Source organism: Saccostrea cucullata, unplaced genomic scaffold, assembly GCF_032062105.1.
Source record: "Saccostrea cucullata isolate Sc308-1 unplaced genomic scaffold, CSIRO_AGI_Scuc_v1 ctg667, whole genome shotgun sequence".
NCBI classification, from domain to species: Eukaryota; Metazoa; Mollusca; class Bivalvia; order Ostreida; family Ostreidae; genus Saccostrea; species Saccostrea cuccullata.
The window spans coordinates 240,969-255,409 of NW_026928881.1; the positions used below are offsets into that span (position 1 = coordinate 240,969).

At 34.2% G+C, this 14,441-nt stretch overlaps 1 protein-coding gene across 1 annotated transcript; it reads left to right on the forward strand.

The window, feature by feature from the left end:
• The first annotated feature begins 7,430 nt into the window (after positions 1 to 7,430).
• On the forward strand, positions 7,431 to 13,926 carry LOC134279005 (uncharacterized). The gene is made up of 5 exons (XM_062761315.1): positions 7,431 to 7,464; positions 9,477 to 9,556; positions 10,427 to 10,667; positions 13,048 to 13,199; positions 13,598 to 13,926. Exons 1-5 carry the CDS (start codon positions 7,431 to 7,433, stop codon positions 13,823 to 13,825), a joined length of 735 nt encoding a protein of 244 aa, XP_062617299.1. The 3' UTR covers positions 13,826 to 13,926.
• The last annotated feature ends 515 nt before the right edge of the window (positions 13,927 to 14,441 follow it).

The following is a 14,441-nucleotide window of genomic DNA, read 5'->3' on the forward strand; positions in this document are numbered from 1 at the left end:
CACTTGTTACTGAGTTTTGAACATACATCAGATTCTTCATCGTTTCACAAAAATTGTGAGGTCAGCACAGCTATGATAATTGATAACATCAAAGATTGCAAGCTATCAATTTTGATGCAGATATTGCTTGTGACACTGGTTATAGACAGAATGTTTTGGAGAAAATCAAATGTAAGCCTCATTTGAATGATGGATGTATCCAGAGATATCAATTTCCTTGTTGTGTGTGACCTTCCACAGAGACAATTCTACCAAATTAAAACAAAAACTCAACCAGAAACATTTTTATTTAAGAATGAAAACATGGATACTGTCACCCTTATTGGGAGATTTTTCAGGGTCTGCCACATCCCTAAATTGGTTGAGGTGCTGCTTTAGTAGTACATGTATTGATGTATAATCTAAACAAGATGTGTTTGTGAAACACTAATGCCCCCGTATGGCAACATAGCAAAGGTTTAATTTTCACAAATGCAAATTAAACATGTCGATACCAAAGTAAAGCCTTCTCACAAGAAATACAAAAGTGAAATATGAAACCCTAACACCACCTGTTCAAAAGTTATTGTCAAGGTTAATTTTTTTTAAAGGTAGGTCAAACTCCGGGGTAAAGGTCAAAGGGTCAAGATTGTTGGTTTCTAAAGAAAGGTCTTTCCAAAGATTACATATGGGAAGTATGATAGCCCTAGCCATAACTGTTCAAAAGTTCTTGCAAAGGTTAAAGTTTTTAAAAAGTTGGTCAAGCTCCAGGGTCAAAGGGTCAAAGTTGGTATTCAATGAAAGTTCTTGACACAAGGGTTACATATATGCAGTATTCTGCACCCTCTCGTGGCTTCCATAGGCGTTGGAACCGGGGGTGGGGGGTGGGCTTATCCCCCCTTTTTTCCAAAGGTAGACTTGGTATAGGCATCGAACATTGCTGCATGGGTTTAGCCCCCCACTTTCCACGACACGTTGCAGTATAGGTTTAAGATGGGGAAAGTGGTGGTGTTTGGAAAAAAAATTGTTACTGAAAGAAGTTCAACTCCCCCCCGAAACAGGATTCTTGTATTTGGACAAGATATATTATCATTTTTTTAACCGTTCAAAAGTTATTGCCAAGGGTGAATGTTTTTTAGAAATAGGTCAAGTTGTAAGGTCAAAGGGTCAAAGTTGTTAGTATCCAATAAAAGGTCTTTTCACAAGGACTACATATCTGAAGTATGAAATAGCCCTTGCCGTTCAAAAGTTATGGCCAAGGTTAAAGTCTTTTTAAAAGTAGGTCAAAATCCAAGGTCAAAGTCAAAAGTTCAAAGTTATTGGTATCCAATTAAAAGTCTTGTCAAAAATAATATACACATGTATATGTGAAGTATGAAAGTCTTAGCACCAACCGTTCAAAAGTTAAGGCCAAGGTTAAAGTTTTTAAAGTAGGTCAAACTCTAAGGTCAAAGTTGTTGGTATGCAATGAAATGTCTTGTCACAAGAATTACATTTGTGAAGTATGAAAGCCTGAGTCCTTACCGTTCAGAAGTTATGGGCAAAAGTAGGTCAATCTCAAAGGTCTAAGTCAAAAGGTCAAGGTTGTTGGTATCCAATGAAAGGTCTTGTCACAAGTAATACATATTTGAAGTATGAAAGTCCAAGCACCAACCGTTCAAAAGTTAGGGCCAAAGTAAAAGTTATGAATATTGGTGTAAAAGTGTGTGAAACACCAAGGTCAAGGTTAAAAGTTCAAATTGGTGGTACCCAAAGAAAAGTCATGTCACAAGGAATACACCTGTGAAATATCAAAGCCACAGTCCCACCCAATCAAAAGTTATGGACAATGTTAAAGTTTTTGCGGACAAACAGACAGACAGACGGACGGACTGGGCAAAAACTATATACCACCGGAACCTGGTTTACGGGGGCATAAAAAGTCAAGAAATTGATATTCTTAAAGTATAAAAAACAAGATGTGTTTGTGAAACACTGATGGCCCCATATGGCAACATAGCGAAGATTAAACTTTTCTTAAATGCAAATCAAGTATCTTGGTACCCAAAGTAGTGTCTTCTCATAACAAATACAATTATTAAAAAATATGAAAGCCCTAGCACTCTCTGTTCAAATGTTATAACCAAGGATAAGTTTATGAAAGGTAGGTCAAATTCTAAGGTCCAATGGTCCAAAGTTGTTGGTTTCTTAAGAAAGGTCTTGTCAAAAGGATTACATATGTGAAGTATGAAAGCCCTAGACATACCCATTCAAAAGTTATGGCCAAGGTTTAAGTTTTTTAAAAGAAGGTCAAACTCCAAGGTCAAGGTCTAAGGTTCAAAGTTCTTGATATCAAACGAAAGGTCTTTCACAAGGATTAGGGAGAGGGCGAAATAAGTTTTGAGAACTTGTGCCCAATCCCATTGTATATGTATATTACAATAAAATATGTACAATTCAAAAAGGATTAAATATGTAAAGTATGAAAGCCCTAGCCCTAACCCTTCAAAAGTTATGATCATGGTTTGTTTTTATAAAGTAGGTCAAATCTAAAGTCAAGGTCAAAGGGTCAAAGTTCTTGGTATTTAATGAAAGATTTTTCCACAAGGATTACATATGTGAAGTATAAAAGCCCTAGTCCTTTCCGTTCAAAAGTCATGGCCAAGGTCAAAGTTTTTTTCATTTGTACAGAAATCTCCAAGGTCAAAGTCAAAAGATCAAAGTTGTTGGTTTCCAATGAAAGATCTTGCCACAAAAAATACATATGTGAAGTATGAAAGTTTTAGTATCTACGATTCAAAAGTGATGTCCAAAGTAAAAGTTGTGAATTTTTGTGTTAAAGTGGTTCAAACTCCAAGGTCAAGGTCAAAAGGTCAAATTTGGTGGTTCACAAAGAAAGGTCTTGTCACAAAAAATACACATGTGAAATATGAAAGTCATAGCTCCACTAAATCAAAGGTTATGGGCATGGTTAAAGTTTTTGCGGACGAACAGAGACAGACAGAAAGACAGCTAGACGAACGGACAAAAACTATATACCCTAGAATCTTCGATTACGGGGGCATAAAAAAACGTTCCAAATAAGAAGTATTGTTATGCCCTAAACGAAGTTTCGAAGGTATATAGTTTTTGTCGTGTTCGCCCATTCTGTCTGTCTGTCTAGCTGTCTGTCTCTGCCTGTCTCTCTCTGTCTGTCTGTTTGTCCGCAAAAACTTTAAACTTGCCCATAACTTTTGATTTAGTGGAGCTATGACTTTCATATTTCACATGTGTATTCCTTTTGACAATACCTTTCGTTGGGTACCACCAAATTTGACCTTTTGACCTTGACCTTGGACTTTGACCAACTTTTACACAAAAATTCCAAACTTTTACTTTGGCCATATCTTTTGAACAGTAGATTCCAGGACATTTATACTTCACATATGTATTCTTTGTTTTAAGACCTTTCATTGGATCCTAACAACCTTGACCTTTTAACCTTGACCTTAGAGATCTCCGTACTTGTGAAGAAACTTTGACCTTGGTCATAACTTTTAAAGGGTTAGGGCTAGTGCTTTCATACTTTATATATTTAATCATTGGGGGAAGACCTTTCATTTGATAGCAAGGCTTTGACCCTTTGATCTTGACCTTGGAGTTTGACCTGCTTTTTAAAACAAAATAACCTTGGCCATAACTTCTGAACGTTTAAGGCTAGGGCTTCCATACTTTACATATGTATTTTTCAGTGTTTCACAAACACACCTTTTTAAAAATATAAAACAAGATATGTTTGTGAAACACTGATGCCCCCGCAAGGCAACATAGCAAAGATTAAATTTTTCTTAAATGCAAATTTAATATATTGATACCCAAAGTAGGGTCTTCTCACTGGAAATACAATTGTGAAATATGAAAGCCCTAGCACCACCTGTTCAAAAGTTATGGCCATGATAAGATTTTGAAAGGTAGGTCAAACTCCAAGGTCCAACGGTCAAAGTTATTGGTTTCTTAAGAAAGGTCTATTGTCACAAGGATTACGTGTGTGAATTATGGAAGCCCTAGCCCTACCCGATCAAAAGTTATGGCCAAGGTTAATTTTTTTAAAGTAGGTCAAACTCCAAGGTCAAGGTCAGAGGGTCAAAGTTCTTGATACCAAATGAAAGCTCTTGTCACAATGTAAAGTATGAAAGAACTAGCCCTAACCCTTAAAAGTTTTGGTCAAGGCTTGTCTTTAAAAGTCCAAAGTCAAGGTCAAAGGGTCAAAGTTCTTGATATCCATGGAAGGGTCTTCTCACAAGGATTACATATGTGAAGTATGAAAGCCCTAGCCATTACAGTTCAAATGTTATGGCCATTGTTAAAGTTTTTCATAAGTACGGAAATCTCCCAGGTCAAGGTCAAGGTTATTGGTATCCAATGAAAGGTCTTGCCACAAAGAATACATATGTGAAGTATGGGAGCCCTAGCCCTAACCCTTCAAAATTTTGAAAAGAAGGTCAAACTCCAAGGTCAAGGTCAAAGTTCTTGATATCAAATGAAATGTTTTGTCACGAGGATTAAAGATGTAAAGAATGAAAGCACTTGCCCTAACCCTTTAAAAGTTATGGTCGAGGTTCGTTTTTTTAAAGTAGGTCAAACTCAAAGGTCAAAGTCGAAGGGCCAAAGTTCTTGTCATCCATTGAAGGGTCTTCTCACAAAGCCATAGCTTGTACCGTTCAAAAGTTATGGCCAAGGTTAAAGTTTCTTCATAAGTACGGAAATCTCTAAAGTCAAGGTCAAAAGGTCAAATTTGGTGGTGCCCAAAGAAAGGTCTTGTCACAAGGAATACACATGTGAAATATGAAAGTCATAGCTCCACTAAATAAAAAGTTATGCGCATGGTTAAAGTTTTGCGGACAAACAGACAAACAGCTACACAGACAGCTTTACAAACAGACGGACGGACACAACAGAAACTATATACCCCCGAAGCTTAATTTTCAGTGTCAAAAAATCATTTTCTATTGTCAGGAAATACATTTTCGTCTTCCACTTTCACAAAAGCAAGGAGGCGTTAAATCTCATTCGTCTGTCTATCTGGCACAAAAACTTTAACCTTGGCCATAACTTTTGAATGAGAAGAGATAGAGCTTTCATATGTACATGTGCTTTACTGTAACAAGATTTTCCAAATATACTATGAATTTTTACCTCTTGACCTTGAACTTTGACCGACTTTACAAAAAATGTAGCATTTCTTTAAATTGTTCATAATTTCTTAAAGAAAAAAGATAGGGCTTTCATATTACACATATGTATAACCTGTGACAAGGCCTTTTTAAATACACTATGATTTTGTTTTACCCTGTGACCTTGACCCTGAAGTTTGACCTACTTTTTAAAAATGTTACTTCCATTATAACTTTTCATTGAGAAGAGACAAGGTTTCATATTTGACATGTGTATTACCTGTAACAAGACGTTTCCAAGCTTGCTATGCTATTGACCCCTTGACCTTGACCATCATGTTTGACTTTATTTTTTTTTTTATTTTAACTTGGTGATTACTTTTGAATGATTTTGATAAGCGTTCATTTTTGACACAATGTGCCATAAATAATGGCATCCCATCCACTAAGACACTGAAAGCGGATGACTTTTCTTTGAATTTGCTTGTTTAAATATCAAGAAATCAAATTATGACATAAGATAGTACGAAAGCTACGAAAGCGTATTAATACTTTGTTATAACAAATTAATACTTTGTTATAAAAATTAGTCATTTGTTATAACTGTAAATTAGTGATTTGTTAAAAGAAATAATTTGTTATAACAAATTAATTAAATTGTATTAACAAATTATTAATTTGTATTAACAAATTATTAATTTGTTAAAACAAATTACTAATTTGTTAAAAAAAAATAATAAAAGATACTGGTGCGGCCCTAGTACGCTTCCGTAGAAACCCCATTGAGCTGATTTTTGTTAACTTTTTTCGCGTTGTATCCATAGGCACCTATTATTATGTCGCGAATAAACTCGAAACTTTCGCGAAAATTACGCGTTTCGTTCGCGTTACAACGCGTTGCTTTCACGAATGCTTTCAAAAGGTTGTATCTTTACACCAATCAGAAACTTCTCTCTACTGTACTGATAAAAAAAAAATCACTGCATTAATTAGGGGTGAGGGGGTAATTAAGCTGTGAAATCGATGCACAAAGGCGAAAATGAAAATAAAATAAAACCTATTTAAAGCATGAAAACCATGATAGCAACTACTGTATGGAAGTCGAAACCCAAATGATGTATGCCTTTATTGCGCTATTTATTGTCCCCCGCTTTCGCGAAAGCGAGGGGACATTAAATCTCATTCGTCTGTCTAGCTGTCCGTCTGTCCGTCAGTCTGTCAGTCTGTCCGTCACAAAAAAATTTAACCTTGCCCATAACTTTTGATTAAGTAGAGCTATGACTATTATATTTCACATGTGTATTCCTTGTGATAAGACCTTTCTTTGGGTACCACCAAATTTGACCTTTTGACCTTGACCTTGGAGTTTGACCCACTTTTACACAAAAAATTCCATACTTTTACTTTGGTCATTACTTTTAAATGGTAGACACTAGGACTTTCATATTTCACATATAGATTCTTTGTGACAAGACCTTTCACTGGATACCAACAACTTTGACCTTTTGACCTTGACCTTGGAGATTATTTATGAAAAAACTTTAACCTTGACCATAACTTTTGAACGGTAAGGGCTAGGGTTTTCATACTTCATATATGTAATCCTTGTGAAAAGGCCTTTCATTGGCTACCAAGAACTTTCACCCTTTGATCTTGACCTTGGAGTTTGACCTACTTTTCAAAAACGTTGACTTTTGCCACAACTTTGAACAATAGAAACTAGGACTTTCATATATTTTACATATGTATTCTTTGTGGCAAGACCTTTTATTGGATACCAATAGCCTTGACCTTTTGTCCTTGACCTTGGAGATTTTTTGTATATATGAAAAAACTTTAACCTTGACCATAACTTTTGAATGGTAAGGGCTAGGGCTTTCATACTTCACATATGTAATCCTTGTGAGAAGACTTTTCATCGGATACCAAAAACTTTAACCCTTTGACCTTGACCTTGGAGTTCAGTGATGATTATTTTATGACATACATGTATGATAGGGTGTTCATATAACACAAAATATTTCATAAAAAATGACATCTCACCCACAAAGACACCGAAAGCGGGGGACCACAATTCCTTGAATGTGCTTGTTTATATTTTAGTTACTTTGTAGATATACAGTTGTACGTGTATGTTGTTTATTAAACCTTCGAACTGACATATGCGTAGAAGTTATCATATGCAGTGTTTAATTATTAATGAAGGTTCAAATTTCAACAAGGGACTAAACTGATACATCCGATTACATATTACGTGATATCAAAATGATATTCTGTTCAGCTCAATAGCGAAAAAAAATATCTTCTGCACGAAAGGAAATGGAGCGAACAAGGTTCAGGCATCTGTGTGCAGGTATATATTTTACTTTCGTTAAATGTGCTTTAAGTAGGGTTTTTATAAAGATACCATTCACTTTAAAAATAAACTGATGTCCAGTACGTAAAGTCTCTGTATTACTGAAAACGTACATGCCAACCAAAATCTATGCGTGCTTTATTCGAACTTGTGTGCAGATAAAGAAGGGGGGTCTATCTACTCCAACATGCCAGAGGTTCACGGTGAGATACTTTTGACTTGTTTCCGAGGTATATAAGGAGCGTAGGGACTCTTACTTGTAGGAGTAGGGTCGGCCCAGACCCCTTCCTCCGCAGTTTTGAGCTTTAAAAAATTGTGTAAACAAATTACTTTTGACCCCCCCCCCGAAAAAAATGTGACGCATGATTCCACCTACTTTTTTTTATTAGTTCGAGAATTCGACAGTCACGCGCTAAAAGTATATTAGTGGTGTGGTGTCCTTAATTGCCTCTAGGGGGAACTATACATGTTTACAAGTGATGTTGCAAAAGCAACAACGTGAGGGGCAGCTGGAAGGAAACAATATCAGTCTGGACCTTAACAAAAAACCACACGGGTCCTGAAATGCGAGAACTCATTATGTAAAAACCGGGGATGGGGATGGATTTTAAGTTAGGATGAATGGGGATATAAATTTTCATAAAATGTATAAAATGACAACAGGAACTCGAAATATTTGTAATAGGGTATGTTTTACAAGACCGTCTTTAATAGAAAAAGTCCGGCAAAAATGTACCTATTTTCCTCAGCTCTCCTTTTCCACAGGACTTAAAAAATATATGGGATTGGGGAGTAATGTGCGCCCCTCTCTTTAAACTTCTTTCTAATTGAAGCCGGATTTCAACTTTGGAAATCTCGTTCAAATACAGATCTCTATAAATAGCACTTTTGTAGAAATATGTCTTTAAATCAGATCGCAACTTTGATGGTTCAATTCTTAATTTTTTACAGTATGATAATGAAGATTGGGGGGGGGGGGGGGGGGGGGGGGGGGCAAGGCGGGCAGAATGCCTATATTCAGAAATCATATTTAGTATGTGAATAGAGTATTTAAATTAAATTCTCATTATTGAAATTTATTAAATTATGAGAGAAAAACTTTTTGTAAGGGAAAAAAAAATCTCGTTAAATTTTTTTCTTTTATAAAGTTATTAGATGGTATTCGTGGGATTCGAACTTTAGCAATAAGAATCCGAAGTATCATTCTACTTTGAAACTAACGCGCTAACCACAATGCTACATGGTTCATGGTGATTCTGGGCATTTAAATAATATTTTTTGATATGACCCTTGACTTAATGGACTTGAAGATGCGAATGTTTTGCCATAAAAGTGTACTTTTAAGGTGTAGTGGCATTCTCTATCCAGAGCTGTCTTCCGCTACGCTCACAACAGTGTATGTGGGAGCGGAAGCGGGAACGACAACTCTGGACAGAGAATGCCAAAAAACGTATATTTTATTGCAAACTTTTAGGATTATCTTTCAGAAAAATGGAGCGAAGACCCACTCATATTAAAAAAAATTGTTAAAGTATTCTTTTTAGTCTGTGTATATGCTTTTTCATTGGCAAATAATTTCAATCTTTGTGAGATTTTTTGTAAATTGTAGAGACTTTAAATAGGTATATTTTAATATTAGATGAAATATCAAATAAAATTTGGATATATTAATTGAAATTTAATTTTTCACTTCTTATTTGTCGCACTATAGGCACTTCGTCCGCCTTATCCCCCCCCCCCCTCTTCTTACATTCAAGTAATTGAGATATATCAAAGTATTTTTGAAAATGCGAGCATCAAATAAATCATTGCTCTCATAAAGTCATGTATCAATTTATTTGACTGTGCACTCCATATTCAATTGTTGAGCTTAAGAATGTGGTGGAATGTTGCTCTAAATGATTTGTTGATCATACATCAAATATCTTCAATTGTTTTCCAAGTGTTCTTTGATGGATATATGAAATTCATTTCTGTTGAAATTCATTAGGGCTGTATTCACTTTACAGATTTGGCAGATTTTAGACTTGAGGCGCATCCTTCATATAAAAAACAACACAGAAAACGAAAACAACCGCTTCGACCAAGAGTAACAATAAAATTCTGTCTGTCTGCCTGTCTGTCTCTCTCTCTCTCTTTCTCACTCGCTGTAATTTAAAAACCGGTATTATTACTTTTTAGAGTGAAAGTTTGAAAATGGGTGAACAAGCTCAAAGGGCGAGCAAAATGCCTATTGTGCTAAATTAGACGGTGAAATATAGATCTAAATTTATATTGAAGAAATTAACATTGAGGTACATTGTATTCTTCATGTGAAATTTCAATGTTGCAACAATCTCACAAAAGTTTCAAATATTTTTTTCTGTGAAATATCATATGCACGCACTCTAAAAAGGGGGGAATTTATCCTTTTTAGCTCACCTGAGCGGAAAGCCATTTTTTCATATCGAGTTGACTTCGGATTACTCCAATTACTGGATCGTGAAAAGAGCACGCGGACAGAGTATGCTTACTTCCCCAAGGCATCTGGTCCTACTAGTAATGTTTAAAAAAAATTTATAAAACGGCGTTTGTTTGTTTAATATTCTTCCTCTTCACACTTGGTGGAAAGGTGGAAATGATCTGGTTTATCAAACAGTGTAAATGTAAGGCGATTTTATCGTTTATGGACAGTAAAGCATCCAATATGAAACGGACGTGGCAGACTCTGTGGTTACTAAATTTTTTGATTGATAAAAAGTCGTCGATATACAATTTGTATCTAAATGTGGAATTAAAGGCAACAGAAAAAATACTCTTGTTCTCGTGTACAATGTTTTGAATAAGTTCTGCTTCATTATGAATATAATAAAGGGGTTGCCAATAAAGAAAACAATTAGCTATAGTAAATCTGTATAGGCATTTTGCATGCCTTTCTCGCCCTAAATCTCCTTGAAAATTGATACCATTTTTGTTTTAGGTAAGCGCAGAACTTACAGGTATAGGTATACTCAGGTTTTGCGTTATTGAGAAACCTGATATAAGACACGAAACAAAAACAAATTCCAATTTCGGCATGACCACAGCTTTGACTGCTCAAGACGATGTCTGCAGCGTGTGGATTGCTGAAAATCACCTCGGAAAAATTCAAAAAGATAAATTCTACAAGACTAGGATAATGCACCCAACCAGAGGATTCTTACGTCTACAAGAACAGACAAAGGAAAGTTTTTTTAAAAGGTTTTTTTTTTTTTTTTTGTTGAATTTTGTTTGTTTTTTGAAAATTCGGGTATAAAGTTTTTGCCCTGTCCGTCCGTCTAGCTGGCTGTCTGGCTAAAACTTAAACCTTGCCCATAACTTTTGATCGGGGAAGCTAAGATTTTCCTATTTCACAAGTTTATTACTTTTTAAAGACATTCCTTCAAGTAATTTTTAAGTACTCTTGACCTTGGATTTGACCCACTTTTGCCAAAAATTATCAAAAATTTAACCTTGATCATAACTTTTGAATAAATGGTTCTAGGTCTTTCATACTTCACTTTCTTATTCATTGTGTCAGGACCTTTTCATGGATTTGGATATTTTTGACCTATTGACCTTGACCTTAGATTTTGACCTTAGAGTTTTGAAAAACTTTTGTCATAATGTTTGATCAGTTAGCAGTAGAAGTTAAAATATCTCAGTTATATTCCTTTTTTACAAGACCATTCTTAATTTGTATACATTCTTTGTTTACCTGTTAACCTTCAGCTAGCTTTTGAAGAGTTGGTACCGAGGCTTTTGTTTTATTTTTCAAATCTGTATTTCTTATGACAATGTCTTTTTATTAATTTTGACCCTTTGGCCTTGACTTTGGAGGTTGACCCACTTTAAAAAAAAAAGACTTCAACTTTGGTCATAACTTTTGAATAGTTGGTATTTGGGCTTTCTTATTTCATAGGCATATAAACTGAGTGATTTTGTTTTTCTTTGTAACAACATTTTTGTTTTCTTGATCTTCGAATTTGACTCGCATCTGAGGAACTTTAAGGTACTCCGATCCTCAGCTAGGAAGGATAACTCTTTAATTTATGATTTAATTCAAAAAGTCTCAAAACGAAGCTTGAAATTTAAATTTTTTTCATGCAACAAATTTCATTTTATACCTCTCAATGTCCTTCTAGATTCTTTGAAGTTCTCGGAAATGTCTAATGAAAAGTGAAAATTTTTACCCCATAAAAGTATTTTAAAATTACATATTTAAAAAAATTGAGTTTTAAAACCATAGATACCAATGTTTATTAACATGAAATGAAATTAGAAGTGATTTATGGTGTTTTGCAAAGATAGGAAAATCTTTATTCACAATGCATTGTAAAATGATGCAAGTAAATAGAAGAATCTAAAATATCTTATAAGTATGAAAATGGTACATTTTCTTCAAAAGCCTGGAAACCTATGATTTTATTTTTAAAATGTGTTTGTTGATCAAAATTGAATAAAAAAATGCTTAGTAGGTATTTTAATTTGCATTTCCTGATAACTTATTTGAGATTTACTAATTTCCCCTCTATAATATGATTAAATTTAAAGACGAAGTTTGAAGAATTATCGTGGCCATTCGTGGGTAAAAACACATTACTCTGAGAATTCAGAGACATTTTTTGTGAGCAATTTCAATTAGTCAATGCCTGATTTTCAGAACCTGAGGATGGAGTACTTTAAACTTCGCCATAAGCTGACATACGGGTCATTACGGGAGAATCAGTGACTCACCACAAAAATTTGTAAAGCTCTACTGGTCAGAAACCAAAAGGCGATAGTAAAGTGTCTGTCTGTCTGTAAACAATTTTTTGGTCTGATTTCAATATTACTTGACACATAAGAAGACTAAATCAATATTCACAATTTTATGTATCAGTTTTTGATTTCGATGATCGTTGTTGTCATGGTTACTAAAAATAGAAAATTCTTTGAAATACTTTCAAAACGCTACTCCCTTTACATTTTTGGCCCGATTTCAATATAACTTGGCTCACAGACAGACTACACTTAGATGCATAATTCTGAATATTGGTTATTGATTTTGATGAACGGTGTTGTCATGGTTCCTAAAAATAGAAATTTCTTTGAAATACATATTACTCCTCCTACAGTTTTTGTCTGATTTCACTTTAACTTGGCACACAAGTAGACTACATTAAGATACATAATTCTATTTATTGGTTTTTGATTTTGATGAAAGGTCTTGCCATGGATATTAAACATAGATTTTTTGGGGAAATACTTTCAAAACGTTACTCCTCCTAAAGTTTCTGTCTGATTTCAAAATAACTTGGCACACATGTAGATTACCCTAAGATAAATAATTCTGTATATGAATATTTCCTCCTACAGTTTAAGTCTACTTGCAATCTTGTTCAAGGATCATTGTTCTATTTACTGATGTTGCAATTTTTTATGTCCAATTGCTTCTTTTCTCTTCTTTTGTTATAAATACAAACTATCCAGTAGAGTCACAGTCTCAACAGAGACTTCTGATTTGTTTGTCCCAAGAATTAATAAACATAGAAACATGAAACTATTATTCAAATACAATGTATTTAATGAACATTAATATATAGGTGGATGAAATAAAACCATTCAACATAAATCCAAGAAGAGTTGAGGAAATTCTGTATCCACCTTGTACTAGCATTCCTGACCTGTCTACAGAAAAGCTGATGTTGATGAAAATCCACACAAGACTTTCTATTAAGGGATATGTTCAAAAGGTAATCTTTTCTTTTCTTTCTAACCAGTGTGCTCAGGTGAGCAATGTGGCTTATGAGCCTCTCGATTTGTAAATAAGCATATCAAAAATTTTATTGTAAAATGGTACAGAATAGTATTAAATTACAATGGTACAGAAAAGTACTAAATTCGTATTTTAAAAATCAATGTGTCTCATGTAATCACACTGCTATTCAGGGAAAATGTTCCTGTACATGTTAAAATCACAGTCACTTGAAGTTTTTAACCTTTCTTTTCATAAATAAAAAATTCTCCATACTATAATACCCGGTAATAACGGTTATTTTTATAGTATGGGGAATTTTATTCATGAAAAGAAAGGTTAAAAACATCAAATTACTGTGGTTAAAGTGCTCTTTATTATTTAAACCTTGATCAGTGTGGTGATATGTATGATGTGAAACACCATCCAAAGAAGGATATCGTCTTGATGGAGAAAGTACCAGCAGATTGTGGAGCAACAGTACTGGTAAAACTATGGAACGAAAAGGCCACAACTTATCTGCAGAAAGGGACACTGGTTCAAATCTCGTCTGTAAAAGTCGTAAAATATAAAGAATCCAGGCAGATACACTCTACACCTTCAACTACCTTTACTGTCCTTTAAGGCAGAAAGACAGAAAACACATTTTAACATAATATATTTTAGTTTTGACATCGACCATGTATCGGAACAATATTTACATATATAATTTATCAATAGAATTTAGCAATTCTTGAATTTGATGTTTAGCAGATTAAAGTTAAAGGTTTTCTGTTCCATCTTTTTTAAAAAAAAAGGATATTACCTGTCAAATGATCTACATGCATTTATTAATTGCTACTAAAATGAACTGAAAGACTATTTAGAATTTTCTTGAATGTTGTATTTTCTTCAACAACTACAACATTTAAGGCCATAAATGAACAGTTTTTTAAGAGCTGACATGTATAAGCTTTATTCAAAACAGTGAAAAAAATTATAATTTAACAAAATACCATAGGCAGATTGAGTAAAAAAAAAAATACTGAAAGACAAAATAATTGCAAGGTGTACAAATTGAAATACCATGAGATTAAGGTTCACTGACTGTCAGTTAAGGGAGCTAATTCTCCCTGGGATTAATGACTATAATTCCTTGATAAAATTGTTAAGTTTGTTTATTTGTTAAAATTTGCAATACAGGAAATGTACTGTAAATCACTTCTTATTCAAAAGGACTTTATTTTTGTGAAACAATCTG